The sequence below is a fragment of the Ursus arctos genome, unplaced genomic scaffold (genome assembly GCF_023065955.2).
Source record: "Ursus arctos isolate Adak ecotype North America unplaced genomic scaffold, UrsArc2.0 scaffold_3, whole genome shotgun sequence".
In the NCBI taxonomy this organism is placed as follows: Eukaryota; Metazoa; Chordata; class Mammalia; order Carnivora; family Ursidae; genus Ursus; species Ursus arctos.
This window is the reverse complement of record NW_026622985.1, coordinates 62,225,197-62,242,976: the sequence shown is the minus strand read 5'-3', so window position 1 is coordinate 62,242,976 and position 17,780 is coordinate 62,225,197. Positions and strand designations below refer to the sequence as shown.

General features: G+C 49.1%; 1 protein-coding gene across 4 annotated transcripts in view; it reads right to left on the bottom strand.

Moving 5' to 3' along the window:
- EEPD1 (endonuclease/exonuclease/phosphatase family domain containing 1) overlaps window positions 1-10,212 on the bottom strand; it is a 107,608-nt gene extending 97,396 nt beyond the window's left edge. For 2 of the 4 annotated variants that reach the window (XR_008956379.1, XR_008956380.1), the window contains exons 1-2: window positions 9,727-10,183; window positions 8,190-9,252 (exon numbers count right to left, since the gene is read on the bottom strand). Coding sequence is in view for 2 of the 4 variants with exons in the window: in XM_048213026.2 (XP_048068983.1) it covers window positions 8,190-9,067 (878 nt within the window). In the remaining 2 variants the exon portion in view is untranslated. Of the gene's footprint in view, window positions 1-8,189; window positions 9,253-9,726 lie in introns of all 4 variants that reach the window. The other 2 variants (XM_048213026.2, XM_057304362.1) reach the window with 2 other exon arrangements.
- Window positions 10,213-17,780: the final 7,568 nt, after the last annotated feature.

Below are 17,780 nucleotides of genomic sequence, written 5' to 3'. Positions count from 1 at the left end.
ACTGTGGTCTCCTAAAATGTGACATCAACAGATGAAATAGTGAGCAGAAAGAGAAGTGGTTTCTAAGAAAACTAAGACAAGTGCTTGGGAAGCTTCTATAAAAGCAACTTGTTTAAAGAAACCATTGTCATAATAGTTGTGGGCGGGACAATTGTCAAAGACTGAAAAGTCATAAAAATACAATATCCTGCACTCAGATCGCTTTGCAAATATCCTTGCTCCACTCTGAAGAAACAAGAACGGGCGACACACGCAGATATCATCACAGATCAACATACTTATGAAAGCTCATGACCAAGGGAACCCAAACCAGGTTGGTGAGGGCACATCGAGTCTCGTATGCAGGTATGCAGGCTAGGGCAATGCAGAAATACAAGTACATGCAAAAGCATTAGTGAGCTCAGAGTAGTTTTTATCATCAAACTTTGGGGTCTAATTGCTCGGGTTATAGTCCAAGCTCCGCCACTTAAAAGCTATGTGACTTTCGGGGAAAATTACTCAGCTTCTCCGAGCCATCTCTCTGTATCTGTACAAGAGGGCTACTTGGCGATATCCACTTGGGAAGCTACTGGACCCTGGACCTCAGCCACGGGAATGATCCGTGTTAATTATCATTGTTCCTGTTCTTAGTACAATTACTCCCTCCACGAGGACACTGAAAGTACAACCACCATTGGGTGGTGGGAGGATGTTGCTGTTTTTTTTTTTTTTAATGAGTCCTCAACTTAGAAACGAGTGGGAACTACTTTGTAAAGACCTGACCAGTAAAGCAACATAGCAGCCTGAACAGCAGAGGCTGCCCACCGAGCCAGGAAGGCCAGATGAGTCCACGGCCTAATGCCGATCATTGGCACTTCGAGGCCACCAAAATGTTTGCTTTTTCACCATTTAAGAAAATGAAGACTGCAAAAGATTTTAACTCAGACTACATTTGCTTATCGAAAATACATTCTGAACAAGTTTTTTTTGTTTTTTGTTTTTAACGGGGTATCGGATCAGTCTTCTAAAAAACAACAATCCATCCGAGACCTCCTGCTTTAAAAGACACTGCTTTTAGCACAAGCTAAGAAAGACAAAGTACGGATGTCACCTACTAACATTTGGGTGAGCAAACAGGATTCGGGTCCCTGGAACACGATAAAACCGCCCTCCCAATGCACGCAGCCTTAAATGTGGCAACGTGAACACCACTCTCCCGGCCTCGGCACTGTGTTCCAGGAGGCTGCAGCGGCCTCTAGATAAAACAATGGAAGGCCTAGCTTAACAGCTTAATCAGGTTAATGGCTGAACCAAAATAGAATTCACAGGAAACAGGACTGTTGGAAACAAATGTTCAAAGCAACAAAGGTAGGGAGCTGTGCTCAGGAAAGAAAACCCAGGGCATCTTTATCCAGCATTTCGGTAGAAGAATTCAAGACTTTTCTTTATGATGAAACATCTACTCTGAGCATATGTCCCCAGGGTTCCTCTCCAGCTGTTTGGCAGCTGTCGATCAAAATACTGCAGTAGGAGCTGCTCTGTCTAGACCACGCCTGCACAGTCACAAGCAGCCAGGTCAGGAAGCTTCCAGGGTGTCTAAAGATCTGGACCACATGCCTGGAGGTGGAGTGGGGCGTTTCTGTGGCATCTGCTGGATGTTTGGATGCCAGCAGTCACTGGTGTGGCATTTCCACTCAACTGCACATTGCTACACTCAGAGTGTATTTCTATTAAAAGACATTTAAATGTCTTTTAATAGAAATATTAAATGTCCAACAGGGTGTCTATGACGAGCACATCAAATTTTAGTGAAATGCAGCATTTTGTTATTGGCAGAGATCGTTACGAAGGAATTCTGAGATCAAATCTTGTATAAAGTAGGGTAATTTTGAGATAAAAATAACACACTGCAAATAACACCTACCTCAATATGATTCTTTACTGTGAGGCACTGTTCGTGGAACCCTGCTGTGCTCCCTGCCTGAAGATCTCAGATTCTAAGCCTGGGCAGCGAGCCAGCCTGGACCCCTAAGTGTCAGGAACTGCAGGGGGGCTGCTGACTTTCACCCTGATGGCCACCATATGCTTCTGCTCAGACCCCATCTCCTCTCCACACTAGCTCCCTCCCATCCACCCAACTTGGTCCTAGCCCCACATCCTTCCCCTGTATGAGGACTTCACACACCTCCAGAGCCCAGCAGACAGGTACCAGATCCCGTGTGCTTAAACTTCCCCTCCTCCCTCACAGCCCGTGGCACGCTGGTAAGTACCAGCGGATGTGTCCCCTTTGTCAGACTGGGAGCTCCCTGACCATAGGGTGGGCTCTCCCTGTGTCCCCAACCTCACCGGGGGGAGGGGACAAGGAGGGAGTGCTCATTCAATGTTGAATTAAATTCATTTAAATGTCTTTTAATAGAAATAGTTACCCTAACCCCCCCCCCAAATATGCCCTTGTTACATATATAATTGATACTAAAAAGAAAGTGGCCCCATCAGACACCTGATTTGCACGGAGGACAGACCCCAAGGCCTCTTCCTCCACCCACCGTGGACCGAGACGCTCCCTGTCCAACAGGAGCTGCTGTGGACCTGTCCAGAGTGAGGCAAGAATAGAGGGGAGGGGTGAGGCCGGCAAGCTGCATCATGTCAACACAACGCAGAGGCATGCAGGCCAGTCTGGGGTTCCTTAACTACCTCTGAGCCTGCCTTCTAGGAATCCACATGGTTAATCCCTCCAACATCCTGAACACAGACGTGGCTTTCTAGTCTTTGCCACTAAAGGATGCTCTCATCACCACCCACTCCCTCTTCTCCCCATCACTATCCTCTGTAGCCTTGACTCTGCAACTCGACTTTCTCAAACTGTACCCTCTACCCAACTTCCAGGACCTGCTTCACGTGCCTCCCCCCACCCCAGCAGCTAGAACAGCCTGGTAACAGGTAAGTCATTAACCTTTGCTTCTGATCCTCTGTGGCCTCCTCCTGCCAAAATAAGAGGCCTAGAGGCTCCACCCATCTGGCCCTGCCTCCCCCTTCACCCATCCCCCTCACCTCCCCACCGCCCACCACTCCCAGAACTCTGGCTTTCTGTCTAGAACAAGCCTTCTCAGGGCCTTTGCACTTGCTGGTTCCTCTAGTGAGTACTCTTTCCCCCAGCTTTCCATGCGTGGGCCCTTCTCATCCATCAGCTTTAGCTGAGGCCTTCCTTGACCCCCACCCACCTCAGCGGGCTTCTCTTCAACTAGCCTCCATCCTCTTCAGCACTCACCGCTATCTATAATTATCTATTATGTATTGACTTTTCCATCTCCCCACCTAACATGAGAGCAGGGACTGTGTCTTGTTATTAGGAGTCTGACGCGGAACCTGGTACCTAGTGAGAGCTCAAAAAATATCTGTGGAAGGAATAAATAATAGAAGAATGAATATCCCCTGGGAGAAGCCATACTATCCAACCTCCGAAATCAGATCCCAAATGGGCCCATCTTGTAAGGCAAACTAATATCTCTCCCTTTGGTGAAATAAAGCCTGCCTCGTGCACATAGCAGGACTTCCCTTCAGTCACACTATCTCCTCTTATTAATCCACAGCAGTCTTACGACCGACCACCTTTCCCTCTGGAAACCACCCAGCACTCCTTGGCTCACAAAACCGGAACTCTACCTTGGAGGTGAGCCAAGGTCACAGACTCACATTTGAGGGGCTGGGTGGAGAGGCCCTGGCGCCCTCTGGATGGCTCTACCTCTGGCCATAAGCCCTGTCCTTCAGAGGAACAAAAACAGGAAGGGAGCAGAGGCCTCCCGGGGCCTGCCTGAGCCCTAGGAGTCTAGGTGAAGCCCTGATGCCTGGCTAGCCGAAGACCCAAGGCACGGAGGAAGGAGCAGGTGGGCCAAGGGTCAGTCAAAGGACACGGTGTTTGGGAAGAGACACTTCCACTCCCCGCCCTAAAATCAGACAAAGCCTGGCTTCAAATCCTGACCCAATCTACACTTCTGAAGGCCACACAGATGCTATTACATCGCCTGAGCCTCAGTTTCCACAGTCAAAACAGTTTTCATAATTTCTGCTTTAAGAGGATTGCTGGGCATTTTGCCTTAGATGTTATGTCTGGCTGTGTCTACCCACCGTTCAATCTCCCAGGATAAGCTCATTATTCGGATGGGAAAAATACAACCAGAAATCAATCACACTCAGTGACTTCCCCCCCAAAAATCTGGGTTTCTCAGACTATTCTGAGGCTGAGCCACCCAAGCTGATTCACATTTACTTAACTCAAGCTAAATAACAGGCTAAGCTAACTCCTGCATTTAGCATTTCATGTACACAGCAGCTACTCCGTACATAGTTTTCAATGAATGAATCAAACGACAAAGTGGCTTGTGTCTACATTGATAGGACTAATCAAGTCTGATCGACTAAAATCCCATTTCTCACAATCGGTACTAATTCACCTTATGCTTTGATACTGCAGACAGACATGCAGCAAGAAAACAGATTTAGATCATTATAAGGCTGAAGACTTTGAAAGGTTCGCTTCTGATGGAGGCCACGGGGAAATGTGCAAGTGGGATAGTAAACTAACTTACTATTTATTTATTTATTTATTTATTTATTTATTTATGGAGATTGTCAAAGCCAGCTCCTCCAGGGCTTATGCTTCCCAAAGGGACTTTTCAAAATAGAACAGCTACTCAGCAAAAAGCAAAAATTAAAAATTAATCTTCATTCCATATGTGGGCTGTCACCAAAGTTTGCAAGGATGTTTAGCAGAAGCATTCCTCTTTTTGTTTTGCCTCATAAACACTGAACGAGGAGAAACATTGCCTAAGACTGAGATTTGGCAAAGGAATCTGATGAAACCCGTCAGCTCTGTGCCACAGGGTGATGTCCCTGAAGGCTCCTGGGGATTGTATGATTAGCTAGTTTTCTGCTGTCCTACCTCAGTCTTCGTGCAAAACGCGGTTTCTTGTAGCTCACACGTGCTCGCCCACCCAGCAGCGGCCTCTCAGGGCAAGGAAGGGCTCTAACCCTGAGGGTCCCACCCCGACACCCTTTAGTCAAAGAAAACAGACCTACTAAAGCAAACCCACAGAAAGGAAAATGAAGAGCCAGCTATTCCCTTTACAAAAGAAGTATTTCTTTCCCCCCCCTTCTTTCATTTTTCAAGGATTTTTTTTTCTTTGATTAGTTACATTTAACAGATGGAAAAACTGAGACTTGGAAAGTTTAAGGAATTTCACAATTTTATACAGAAAAGGTGGAGCTACAGGTTGTTGTGTTGTGTTTTTTTTTTAATGCCTTTACAATGGATTTCTTTTCTTAAATGTGACTAGCACACGAATTGGCAAGTGCCCTTGATTGGGCAGAGGGTGGGCTGCCCGAACATGAGGTAGGGTAAAGGTAGTGTGTGTATAAAACATAGCATGCCTGCAAAGAGCACAGGACTGAAGTGAGAGGGTCTGGGTCCTAGTCCCTGTTGAGTCACTAATAAGCTATGGGACGGAGGCAAGTCATTTAACTTCTTTAGTTTTAGTTTCCTCACCCAGAGATGGAGAATCATTAATAAAAACAAGCATTACCTACTTCCCGGGTTAATGGAGAAACCAAATGAATATAGAAGTATCAGAAAATATGAAGAAGACTTGTATTATATATACACATGTTCGAAAATAAGAACGACCTAGAAAATTACCAGCATCCATTCTTGCTCAAACTACATGTATCTCCTCTTACTAATAAAGGGATCAACTGGAATGTGAGAGATTTTTGTGAATCAGGATGAACACACAGCTCTTGGGGAATGTGCACTGTGCTCCGAGGACATGTGACCCACTCTGGAACAGCCAGCCACCTTTGGGTGTCCTAGGACAGTCACATAGACAAATGGATCCACTCCAGCTCTACAGGGGATTAAGCCCTAAGCCTATTACTGTATGTTGACTGGACACTAATAAGATGCTAGGAGTGCCCAGAACACTCGAAACACATTGTGAACAGACAAAAGAAACCACCAAGCCACAGGACAACAGAGGTGGCCAAGTGTGAGAAGCGTGATGGGGCATAGGTCACCTTCCTGGTTACTTATACGTGTTTCCTTCTCCATCCTACCAGGTCTGGGTAAGTTCTTCTAGCACTCTTGCCTGAGGACAGCAGTTAAATGACTTCAACAAATCACCATCCCTCCAGGAAATCTAAAGAAGAAATACCAGGACAAATCCTAACCCCATGATGGAAAAGAGTTGCTAGTGCTGCCCTCAGTGCCCTGGGCTGACCCAAGTCTACGAACTGCAGAGTAGAGCCCACGCTGAAGCCAACTGGCCCCTGCTCTCTCTCCCATTTCCTACCCGTCGAATTCATCTGTTCTAGAAGCGGAGTAAGTCCCTCAAACTCTGGCCAGAAAGAGCATCGTGAGGTTGAACAACTACAGGGATGTTCAGAACAACCAAAGAAAACAGAGTACCTGGAAAGGTCTGCATGGATTCATGGACCTGGTCAGAGAAGCCAGAACAGTAGGAGGTGCTTTATGGAGCAAACCACAGGGACAGCTGATTGCCCAACACATAGAACAACGGGGCTCAAACTTCAGTGTGTATTGGAACCACCCGGCGGGTGTGTGAAAACACAGAAACCCAGGGTTTCTGAGTCAGTAGCTGACGCTGATGCTGGTCCAGACACCACACTTGAAAACTCACTGTCATAGTAAATGGGCAAGAGCAGCCCAGTCTGTCATTCCCCCTCGGGCAACTTCGGATCCTGATTCATCCCCCTTCACCCCCCAATTGGAGCCTTAAGAAAATTCAGGATAGGAATTAAACAGCCATGCGTCCCTCTCCCTCCCCTCGCCTTTCCCATACACGCACCTATGTAGCTACGGATGAAGAGAGCAATTATCAAGCCGTCCCTGATAAATATCGCCCAGCGCGGAGTCTAGTTCTCACCTGTGTACAAGACGATTTTGCAGAAGGAGTGAGTTACAGTGCAAAACAGAGGACGCGGCCGCGCAGGAGGAGTGCTCGGGAGCGCTCCCGGTCCAGTTCTCTGACCTGCTGCATGATCCCTCGGCCCTGTGGTGACAGTGTGCCACGGGGACAGTGCCAGGGAAACGGTGTGACCTGGTTTTCTCCTCCCGCATGTATCCTGATGCTCTGCCAAGATGCACCGCGAATGCCCGCTGAGAACTCACTTCGTGTCACTGAACTGCTGCCCCACCAGGCTCACTGAGAAGCCAGGGCCAAGGAAAGCAGCTGGAGGCCACAAACACACTACACGTCCCCGGCGGGTGGCAGGGCACAATCCCTCAAGATCAGGATCGGAGGACTTCTGACGGAGAGGAGGCCATTAAAAATATTTCTTGCCTTCCTAAAGCTGATTCCATGATACATTACACTATTTTACTAACAGCAGGACTTACTGCTACAATCATATTGCTTCGTTTTATGGGGGGTTTGACGGAAGTTCCTACAGAGAGCAGTGTTGTGAATGATGTAAACACACTGGAATAAGAGCCCTTCCTACAAGTCTCTTCCCCTGTGGTTTGAATGGGAAAATCTGGCCAATATTCACCACATGTCAGCCTGACCTTTCCTGGCTACAGGACAAGAGAGGTTACATACATTTGGGGCTGCAATTGTGGGCCTGAACACCAGCTTCAGGCTAAATAAGGAAAAAGAATGAGGAGTGATTCATTCACAGCATTTTGGTGAATATACATAGTGTATGTGTTTGCAAATACCTGGCCTTTGAGATGATTTTGTGCACACAAATAGGCATATTTGGTGAAACAAATGTGACTTTCCCACTCATTAAAAAAAAAAAAAAATACAACTAGCTCTTTCTCGTATGCAAAACTGTGCAATTGTTCCGAGGCCTCTGAGTGCCTGATCTGGTGTAAACCCCACAGTCTTCTGAGTCAAACAACATTATCCAAAGCAGTAACACCAACATAATCTCCACTTACCCCAAAATTATGAACTGATCACAGATACACCATGTTCAAGATATGGGCCACAAGCCCAAATGGCTGTATTCAGAAAATTCTAGAGCAGGAGTGCTCAGCCACAGGTGACAATATTGGCTGGGGCCTCAAGAACACTGATTAAATAATCTTGCCCTCTCCCTACCCCCAAAAAAGTCCGCTCATTTGCATGCACAGATGAGGCCATGCAAGAACTGCCTTCACACCCAACACCCCCGGTGGTTCCCGTCCTCACCTGTTTTCCAGGAGTGTCATGCACACCACTTCTCGCACCCCGGGGTTGTTGGCCTTCTCCACTGAGCAGCCCTGCAGGTTCCAGGTGGCCAGCCTCAGCACTGGCCGCCCATCCCTTGTGCCTCCAAAGGCCTCCACGGAGGGGCGCGTGGAGATGATCTGGGTGGGCCCCCCTGGCGGCAGGTCCAGGTCCTCACTCTGCAGGCTCAGCGAGGTAGGGCTGGGGTGAGGCTTGGCGGTGAAGGTCAGGCCTCCGTTGGTGTGGGTAGATGGGGGCCTGGACCTCTCTGCAAACACCTGGTGTCGGATCCTGTCGAGGAAGGCGGCATTGATACCGCCCATCCTCACCAGGTCCTCGACGCTGCGGAAGGGCCCGTGCTCGCGGCGGTAGTCCACGATGCTGACAGCCATCTTCTCCGTGAGGCCTCGGATGCTCATGAGCTGAGCCGGGGTGGCCGTGTTGATGTTGACACGCGGGGTGAGGGGCACGGAGGTGGCAAGGTGGTGAGGCTGCTGCTCCGCCAGCAGGTCCCGCCGCAGGGAGCTGGGAGAGTGCTGCGCGGAGCTGCCCTTGCTGCTCACGCAGATCTCAAACTTGACCTGCTCCAGTTTGGTGGCACCCACGCCGCTGACCAGCGCCAGGTCCTCCACCTTTTTGAAGCCCCCGATGTACTCGCGGTACTCCACGATGCTGCGTGCCACCGCACGGGTCACACCAGGCAGGGTCATCAGCTCCTCCTCTGTGGCTGTGTTGATGTTGAGCCGCTCCTGATTCACCAGGATGTTGCTGAAGTTGCAGGCCGCGCTGAACTTGCGGCTATGGGACAGGTCCGAGGGGTCCCGCGGTATGGAGCGGTGGCAGCCCAGCGTGCTCCCCATGCCGGCCAGGCTCAGTAGCCCGGGAAGGCCTCACCACCGCGGAAGTCTGGCTAGGGAGGAAGCCCAATAGGCCTTCTTGGCCCAGAAGGAATGAAGGTTCAGGATGCAGGGAATGAAACGGTTACCAAAGACAAACACTAAATCTCCATGTCCAGGGTGTCCAAAAGTACCTTTCACCTGGCCACCTGGAAAACAAATTAATAAACACACAAATCGATTGAATCAGTTAATCAGTTTGCATTAGCACTCCCTATCTAGAGCAGGAGTTTTAACCAGGAGTCCCCAGTCTGATAGCTATCCGTGAACTCCTAAACCACACACGACGAGGCTGGCCCAAATGGATTTTCCCCTGGAGAAGTCCGATTTTTGTCACATTGGGCTCCAAAAAGGCTACGAGCCGCTTCTCTTTGAAAGAGACCTATCCTCAGCAGCCCACATCTCTGGTCCCTGCCTCTCTCACCTCTCACAGCGATGAGGCCATCCCCCTTGGTTGCCCCCCACCTGGGCCCGGGCAGAAGGGAGGGCGCATCTCCCACGCCCACCCCTCCTCCTGACACTCAGCACCACCTGCAACTTGGGAATCCCGTCCTTACTAGCGCAGGTACAGAGAAGGGGTTTATCGACCCCCACCAGACCCGCCGCCGGTCCCCGCGCCCCACCTCTCTGCTGCTCCCCCGGGGCGTCCTTCCACCTGCGGCTCCGAAGCCTGAGCCCAACCCAGGACTGCGCGGGCCCCCTGCCTCCAATCCTGGTGCTCGCGCGTGTGTGGGTCAGTAGCTGGGCCGCCTCGGGCCGCGCGTCCCGGCTCTTTCTGCGGGAGAAACTCTCAGAGTCCCTTTCCCAGAGCCGGCAAGAGCTGCAGGGCTGCGCGGAGGCGGCAGCGGCGGCGAAATCCGGCCGCCTTGGCTGCACCAAGTCTTGAGGCTGCACCAGGACTTGCGGCGTCGCCGCAGTTGCGTTGATCGAAGCGAAAAGTCCTGCGCCCGACTCGGACGCGGGATCCGCCAGGACCGCGTCGGTGCCCAGCACCAGAGCCACAGCTCCAGCTCACCGTGCGTGTCAAAGCCAAAGTCCTGGCCGCGCCGCCCGCGCCTCCGCCGGCACCACGGCCACGCCTCCCCCCGCGCGGCAACTCCTCCCGGGACTCCGGAGGGAACGTGGGGGCGGGGCCCGAGCGCCAGACCAGAGCCCGGGAGAGCGGAACCCGAGAGCGCTGGGGCGGGGCCCTGGGGTGCGGGGGGCGGAGCCACGGCGCGGGGGGAGGGGCCAAGACGCGAGGGGGTGGAGCGCAGAGCCGGGTAGTGTGAGAGGCGGGGCCCTGCTGCGCGGGGGCGGTGCTAGCGCGTGGGGGTGGCGATGGAATGCGGGAGCGCAGGGGCGGGGCCGTGGCGGCAGGGGTTGGGCCCCAAGGGCGCGGAGGCGGGATTTAGGGACTGAATGGGCGGGGCCGATTTTTGGCTGCAGCGGCGGGTCACACGGAGGTTGTCCCAGGTCCTGCAGCTCCTGAGCGGGGGTTGCTACCAGAGGCCCAGGGCTGGATGTGCGGGTTGGAGGGTGTTTAGTCTTGCCTGAGATGAGATCTGCCAAGCTGCTTTACGGCAAGAAGAGCCTCAAAGAAGAGAGGGGCGCCCAGGGCGCAAACACTACCGGGCCACCAGCCTGAGTTTACATCATCTTTGGGACGTGGGGCAGGGTCTGGGCACTCCTTGTAGGGAAGGAGACCCTGCGTGTCAGGGGCCGCTCAGTTCTGCAGTCAAGCTGACAACGTTCTCAGAGGGGACTGAATGGGATCTTTTTAACCTCTGCCCCCACTTTCAGCCTCCTCTTTTCTTCCCCTGGAAAATTACCTTTGCACTGCTCACAGAGATATGTCCTCAAACAACGTAATTCACGGTGCTGCTAGGAGAGGCACGCACCACCGATTATTGGGAGATGTGCTTGAAGACATGGCTTAATAAGGTGGCTTGTTTGAACATACAGCGCTCTGAGTGAATATCGATATGTTTCTACAAGTATTAAATCTAATCACTAAGGAGACAAAATGCTAGTTGGAAATGGAGATTGCTTACCAAAATTCAGAACAATTTTTGGATCCTACCACTAAATGACAATTTAGTTAAAGATTAAAGAGCCTGCTGAATTACAGCGGATACACGGAGCTAGAGTATTCGATTAAACAAACCATGTGGTGATAGGTTTGAATACTTTGACCCTGGGCGTTTAGTGTCCTCTGAAGTTTCATACCCCAACCAATGTGACCAGTGGTTAGATTCCCAGGGCTAGGTCAGCAAAAACAGTAACTCTCAGGGAAGGCAGAAAGTACTTCAGATGTGAAATGAGAGGCAGCCAGGGCTTGGCAAAATGCTATTGCCTTTCTGAGGCACATTCCCCTACTGTGCATACTAGTCAGGACTTAATTGCAAGTGACAGAAATCCAAGTTACACTAGCTTAAACAAAAAAAAAAAAAAAAAAGAGGGAGGGTCCATGCTCTTGTGTGCGAAAGTTAAGGAACAGGGCTTATGTCAAGCATGGCTGCATCTAGCTCAAATGATGTCATCAAGACCTGGTCTGACTCCCTCCTTCTGTCTCCTCCACTTATCACCCCACTCTGCCACGCCAGTACTAAACTACATCATGCCACTCCTTTCCTCCTGTAATCCTGTTGCGATACGGGAAAAAATGTTCAGGAAAAGCAAGAAAATCCCTTGTAGAGGAGCAAAGTCTTTGTTGAGAAGAATGCCTTGATGAGCCTTTGTGGCTGTGGACAGACAGCCTGGGGGCATGACCAGTTGGAATAGAAGTAGAGAAATCACATGTTATTATACAAACCAGGACACTTTACAGGGTAATAGGGACACTATTAACTTCACCGGCACAGCAGGTAATCTAAGCATATGTTAACCTGGTTAATCTAAACATATTGCCCCCTTGGTAGAAATGAAGCCAAGAGGTAGCAAAATCGCTGTGGATTGAAACACACAAGGCAACAACAACATGATTAAATTTAAAATGCTGGCCAAACGTTGGTGAGGATATGGAGCAATTGAAACTCATATGTTGATGGTAAGAGTGTGAGATGGTATAACCACTTTGGAAATCAGTCTGGCAGTTTCCTAAAAAGTTAAACACTCATCTACCATATGACCCAACCACTCTACTCTTAGGTATTTACCAAAAAGAAATGAGAGCATGAAACCCAAAGACTTGTACGTGAATGTTCTAGGAGCTTTGTTAAAGCCAAAAACCAGAAACAACCCAAATCCACCAGTAGATGAATGGATAAACAAGTAGTGGTACACATATGATGGGACACTACCGAGCAATAAGGACAAACTATTAATACACATGATATTGAAGAATCTCTAAATCATCACACTGAATAAAAGAAGCCAGGCAAAAAAATGAGAGAACATGTTGTTTGATTCCATTTATACAAAACTCTAGAAAATACAAGCTAATCCATACACAGAGAAAGCAGATCAGCAGTTGCTTGGGGTTGTGATGGATGGAGTGGATGAAAAAGGACACAAGGAAACCTGGGGGGATGGAAATGTTGTTGGAGAGGTCATGGTTTCAGGAGTGTGTGCATGTCGAAACAGAATTGCACACTTTAAATACGTGCAGTTTAGTGTTCTTCAATTATGCCTCAACGAAGTTGAAAAAACCCTTCCAAAGATAAAAAGGAATGTTCTTTGAACTGGAAGAAGAAAAAGGAGGAGTAAGAAGAGAAGGAAGAGAAGAAGGAAGAAGGCAGGATTATTTTGAGAGGAGAAGTAGGGGAGCCAGGGTGAGGAGGGAAGTGAAAGGGAGCAAGGGACCCAGGAAGAAGTTGAGCCTGGAGCGAACAGAGAGAAGAGCAGTGGACGTGCCCAGTTAGGGATGAGGCCCCGGGAGAGGGCATACGAGGGGTTTTAAGACTAATGATGTCTGACAGTCTGTTTGGCCTGCTGATTGTGGGCTGGGGTGCCCCTTCTCACAACAGGAGAACCAGAACTTCCCTACAGCATGGCAGCTGGAGTCTAAGAGGAAACATTCCAGGGGGACAAGATCCAATGGGCTCTTGTGCTCTTCTCTGCTGTGCTCTTCTCTGATGTAACCCCATACTTACACACTGAATTTCTAATAAGAAATGTAACGGCCTTGAATGAGTGCTGTTCAGGAGAAATCGGGTAGGGGAGCCGAGCCTCTCTGGGTGGATATGGGATAGCGAGAAGGGGGCAACTGAAATATGCAAGATGAGAGAAAGATCCAGGAGTCACTGGAACAAAAATCCGTCACAGGGACCTGGTGACATGTCTGCCTTTCATGAATCCCCACTGACACTGGGGTCCTACTACCCAGGGAATGGAAGTTTGAGCCAGTGTCATGTGACCGTCCAAGGACAGGAAGCGAGGGCCTGGCTGCCATCTGTGTTACAGGAGTCTAGCAGAGGGCAAGGGGCCCATCATTCCTGCTGAGCACCAGAGCCTGTGGCCACTGCTCCTTACAACAGAGATCTCACCTGGGGCCATGGTCAGAGGGACGGAGTGATGGAGGTCGCTGTCCTGCTTCTAAGTCGGTGGTTTCAAAGGTGAAAGGTGATTCAGGGGAAGAGAGAGATGGTGGAAGGGAAGAAGGGAAAGCAGTTTTCAGTGTTCAATTCCAGCATCTATGGCTCTGGAGATACGGTGATGAGGAAAACACATGATTTCTCTATTCCCAGAGCTGAGAGGCCCGCGGAACACAGACATTAAATCAGTAAGAGCCGAGCGTGTTAGAATAAAGGAAAGGGGAAGAGGATACAGCTGTAAATTAAAAATAACTTGAGTGTAGGGGACTTCCTTGGGAGGTAAGGATGACAACTGACAGATGAATAAGGAAAGATGCCCCAACCCCCAAAACCTCAGTCCTTGCAGAGAGGCCCCCGTTTTCCCAGTCAACAAGGGGTTTAGCCAGGCTACTGACAGCCACGCTGACACCAACACTTGTGCAATGACTGAACTAGATTCCGTCCTGAATACTGGCGTGACCTCAACAGGACATTTGTCACTCTCCACTGCAGCTTCTGTGTTCCCAAACTGATGAAACACAAGGCATTGGCCATATACTTGCACTTCCTAAATCACACCCTGCCTCCCTGGGAGTCATGGCTTTCATGGCCCAGAATGACCACAGATGGACCCATGGACAGTGGCAATGGAGATACCTTCAGCCTTCAAATTTCCTCTTCTGCTCTGTGCGCAGACCCTCAGCCATGAACCTCACTATTAGGGGCACTTTCACTGGGTTCTCTAAATGAGTCTGCTGTTCTGCTGTACGGCAGTGTGTGGTAGACTGTGATGTTGGTGGTCCCCAGTGAGTCATGTTTCCCAGTACTTTCACCCCGGTGTGATCCCTTCCATGTTGACTCTGAGCTTGGCCACGTGATTTGCTATGACCAGTGGGACATTAACAAGAGGCAAGCAAGGATTTGATAAGCACTTGCCCATTGGATCTTGTCCCACTGGAATGTTTCCTCTTAGACTGCAACTGCCATGCTAGAGGGAAATTCTAGCTCTCCTGTTGTGAAGAAGGGGCACCCCAGCCCACAGTCAGCACTAAGGCCTCACATTGGTGAGAAAGACCTTCTAGGACCTTCCAGCCTAGCCCAGCCACCAGCTAGATGAACCCACAGGAGTGAGCCCAGGAAAGACCACAAGGAGCAGAGAAAACCACCTAGCCGACCCCAGCCAACCTACAGGACTATGAGAGAGAATACACTGTTACAGGCCTATAAATACTGACAAGGTTGCCTCCCTGCAATATTGATCACACACAAGTGACACTCAGGCCTTGTTTTTCAAGCAAGAAAAATCAATGTCATAGTTCCAAATGTAGTCCCCTTTACAATTCGTTGACATCTGTCCCCTTCTTAGAGTGGTCTCACCAGGCTTCGATTCCCCTCAAGGAAAGTGGTTTGAAGGCTTTTTTTCCAGTTGGATCACAAGAGAATTTTGAAGCATTCAGGGCCGTTCTCTTATAAAATGGTAGATGAGTGTCTTATGGCAGCTGTAGCAATAGAGCAAGGTGGTTTTTTAAACTGTTGTATTTAAACACAATACATGAGCATTTTTATTGTGTTTATTTCTATAGCTCCATTTCCCCTCCCCCCACAAACACGGAAGACAAGATGGAGAAGAGCAGGGTAGAGAAGTCCCTGAGGGCCCCAGTTCCATCTCTGGAGTTCCCCCAGGTGGGGCAGGGGACCCAGCCTGCAGTGAGGCCAGGGGCTCCTCCTCTTACCCCCGGGAGGCCCCATGGCATCCTTTGTGCACCACAGTTATCTTGGAGACTGCTTTTGAAGGTGCCAGACATCCTTGTGTCTGATCGGTGTGAGGGGTGGCCGGACAGTCAGGCACGTCTCTCCTGGGATGCACGAAGTCCTCTCGCGGCGGGCTGTGAACGCACAGCATCGTGTACGTCCCGCTCAGTTCCTGCCGCAGCTGTGTCCAGCCCCTGGCCCATCTCCCACACTATGTTGATGGGCTCCACAGAGCTCGTGATCGTCATGCTCCATGGAAAGAGCAGGGGCACGCCTGCCCTCCCAACGCCCTTTCTTGTTTCTCTCTCTGCTTCGGCCACTTGAGGTTTGGTGGTCTCCACGCTCAGCCCCACGCCAGTTCTTTCTGGTTGACCTCCACCACAGGTGCAGATGAAGGTGAAGGACCTTTCCCTTCCCAGCGATCCCCTGCCGGCCCCAGCTGTGGCCAGAGGGAGAGGATGGGGTCACACCATCGGGCAAATTCTGGTGGTCGGGCACCTATCTCAATAGCCAACGTGGAAGGCATTTCCTTTGCAGGATACAAGTGGGGGGAAGCTTGTTCCGTCTGGGACTCCCTCACTGGTTCTGGTGCGTGGGGGCTGCGGGCTGTCCTGGGGTGGTCTTCCTCTCTAGGCCAGGTAGGGGACTAGCAGATGCTTTGGCTGAGCCGCTAGCCTTCCGTCCTAACTCTTGGTCCTCCTCAAGCCACTGATTTTTCTGCCTTGCTGCTCTGACTATTCTCAGAGTAGGGAGTAAAGGTGGAAATGGCAGGCTCATTGAAGTTCCACTGCTTTGGGCTGGCAGAGACACGATCTTGCTAGATGAGTATAAAGGGCAGTTGTTGGTGGGATCAGCCAAAGGATGGGGCTTCAGGGTGATGGCTCAGTCCTCCAACTCAGATCTCCTACAGGGCAGAAGCACGTAGATTACCGTCACTTCATCATACTTCTGGACCATCTGTGAATCCTGGATCCTTTCCCAGGTGTAGCCCATGGACACCATCAACTCAGTCTGCCCAGGCTCCTTGTGGTTAGGGAGTGGCTGTATGTAAGGCATTAGTTCCTTCCCATGGTTCATGTTCACCTACAGAACCTTCACGATTTCCTGTAAAGTACCTCCCTTGACGAGATTGAGGACGAAGAATTTCTTGAGGTTTTCTCACTCGTGGACATGTAGAAGGGAAGACCACATATTCTGCTCACTACTCATTCCCCCAATAAAGAAAAAATTAGAAAAAGAAAAGAGAATTAAAAAATGAGAAAAAATCGAAAAGGATAAAGAAACAAGTTTAAAAAATAATGAAAAAATGAGAAAAAGACAATAAAGAAAAATGAGAAAAGTAGAAGTTTAAGAAAATAGGAAAAAGAAAAGGGGAAATGCAACAGAAAAAAATTTAAATTTGAACATTGTAAATAAAGGAATAAAGAAAAAATAAGAAAGATAAAAAAATAGAGGAAAAAAAATTTTTTTAAGTAAGCAAAATAGACAAAAAGCCAAAGAAGAAAATACTTAACTTCAGTAAAAGTCCTCAGGTGACCAAGACTCAGCTTCCTGAGCTAGAAGGACCAAAAACCTAGGCTGGGCCAGGGACTTACGTAGGTGCTTGGAATTCCGTAACAATGGTTCCTTATGAAGTCATAGCAAGAAATGGACCTACCACAGCCAGAGATACAGTGACTTTCTAACTTTTTTGGCTCGAGGACACTTTACCATTAAAAAAAAAAAAAAGCTTTCATTTATGTGGATTATAGCAATAGATATTTGCCTTATTAGAAACTAAAACCTGTAGGATGCTTCAGTGGGTTTTTCACTTCTGGTTTGAAAAGCTATAAAAAATTTTCAGTGTTTAAAAAGCTCAATGTCTACACTTAAAATACTCAATTCTTTTCTACTTTAAACGCCAATTGATTGGTCTCAAAATAATGCCACAACTTAACTGACATTATAATATTCTACAGAAATGTTCTTTTGCATAAAACAATGCAATTTTTTGTCTGGTTTTGGTATTAGGGTAATGCTGCTCTCACAGAATCAGTTAAGGAGTATTCTTTCCACTTCTATCTTCTGGAAAGAATTGTTGAAAATTGATATCATTTCTTCCTTAAATATTTGGTAGAATTCACCCATGAATCCATCTGGGGCTGGTGCTCTTGTTCTGGAAGGTAATGAATACCGATTCTTCTTTAATAGATAGAGGCCTATTCAGATTGTCTGTTGTGTAAGCTTTTTCTTTTTTTCCAAAATGAAGTTTTTAGAGAGAATTAATACAAATATTTCCATGACAGCAAACTAAATTTAAAAAATTTAAAAAGTTTCCCCGTTGAGGGGCGCTTGGGTGGCACAGTGGTTAAGTGCCTGCCTTCGGCTCAGGGCGTGATCCCGGGTTCCGGGATCGAGCCCCACATCAGGCTCCTCTGCTATGAGCCTGCTTC